At 36.9% G+C, this 1,625-nt stretch overlaps 1 protein-coding gene across 1 annotated transcript in view; it reads right to left on the reverse strand.

Annotated features, from left to right (window-relative positions):
• Positions 1–697: 697 nt before the first annotated feature.
• The window catches only part of LOC103582156 (clusterin-like protein 1), a gene marked incomplete at both ends in the record, with an annotated part of 11,780 nt that continues 10,852 nt past the window's right edge, over positions 698–1,625 (reverse strand). Inside the window, 2 exons of the mRNA XM_008563828.1 lie at positions 698–912; positions 1,578–1,619. Of these exons, the coding sequence (XP_008562050.1) occupies positions 698–912; positions 1,578–1,619 (257 nt within the window). The remainder of the gene's footprint in view (positions 913–1,577; positions 1,620–1,625) is intronic.

Below are 1,625 nucleotides of genomic sequence, written 5' to 3' on the forward strand. Positions count from 1 at the left end.
AATGTGTTGGGGGCATGTCTCAGGAAAGTTAGTCACTATTTCATGTTATGCAAAAAGAGTCGATTAAATGTGGGAATCATGGTGTAGGTGCAATTTAAGACGACAGTATGTTTTTATGTGAAGATTAATGTATAAATATGTTTAATTCTCAGTAGCTTGTTGTGTCAAAGATTAATAAGAGCTATAATTTACAGAGGTCTTGCTTTGTATAAGGACCCTTTACTAATTGCTTCACAGATACACATTTTAAGGTAGATATTATTATTCCCATTTTACAGGTGGAAATACTGAGGCTTAGAAAGGTTAAGGGACTTTTCCAAGCTTACTCAGCTGAGAAGTTTCAGAGTCAAACTTTGAACTCAAATTGCCTTACCTGTAAGTCTTCTTTCTTAAAAACTATATTGGCCAGTTTTCTTCCAGGTTACCTCTATCATTTATAGCCCTTTAACTATAAGCAGAATCAGCCATCTCTAAAGTAGAAAGTATTTTGTGTTTTAAATTGATTTCTTTATCGAGTTTCTTATTTTCTAAGGACCGTATACCACATGAAATCAAGTCAGTTAGATATTCACAATGGGAATATGAATATCTGCCGATAGCTTGTTTTCAAATTCAGATATAATTAATAAGTAAATTCACAGCAAAGTCAAGGTATGTGCATACAGTGTCCATGTCTGCTCTTGGGTCTTGCCGCTACCTTTGTTGAACTGCCGATGTTCTCCATTCCTGGAGCCTGGTTTGCCAGTGCAGACACCCAACCGAACTGCTCTCGCATCTTCTCCATCAGATATGACGTGTCCTCCATGTTCTGCTGGGTCATCTGGAGAATCAGGGTGTATTGCTGATTGGATACGTTGACCAATCTAAGGGCCTCATCCAATTCCATGTGGAGTTCAGGGACATCGGGACAGTCTAGCAAAGAAGAAAGGAACATGGTAAAGAAACACGGTCGATGAAACTTGGAGGTGGGTGATGCGGTCTTAACTCCCAGCCCTCACACTGCCTATTTCCCCTTTGCCTGTAAGAACTCCTAGTTTATATCTGTTTTCCTGGAGTAATTATTAAGATCGCCTAGATCAGTTTCAAACAAGATGCAGCTTAATTGTTAATCATATGGTTTTATGTAACAGAAACTGGGCTGGAGACACAACCTCCTATTATAGATCCCATGTGCCTAACACCTATATTAAGAAAGACATTATATCTCACTTGGCTAAAAATTAACACAATGGGAAGGTTCCCTTCATTTATGGGTTTTCTTCTTCTTTGCAGTAAGAAGTAAAGGAGTTGTCCTAATTTGCTCATTGCTTTTCTCTTTTGCACATATTAGTGTTCATTTGGTTTTTAATCATAAAAAAATTCACATTAGCTATTAGGAAGCTAAAGAAATTGAAAGAATGAGTTGACATACTTTGCAATAAAAAATATTTATAAACGTACATTGAGCACTCACAGATGGAAATGAGCATGCAAAAAAGTACTTGAAGGAAAGCAGATGAATCCACAGCTTGTGAAAGTGAGATTTTGACTTCTGACCAGAATACTATGGAAATCCTAAGAAAATAATAATTACTTACCTTCAGACAGGTAATCCTGACATTTTCGGCATCTTTTGTAAAATTTGA

The sequence above is a fragment of the Galeopterus variegatus genome, unplaced genomic scaffold (genome assembly GCF_000696425.1).
Source record: "Galeopterus variegatus unplaced genomic scaffold, G_variegatus-3.0.2 Scaffold15084, whole genome shotgun sequence".
Classification (NCBI taxonomy): Eukaryota; Metazoa; Chordata; class Mammalia; order Dermoptera; family Cynocephalidae; genus Galeopterus; species Galeopterus variegatus.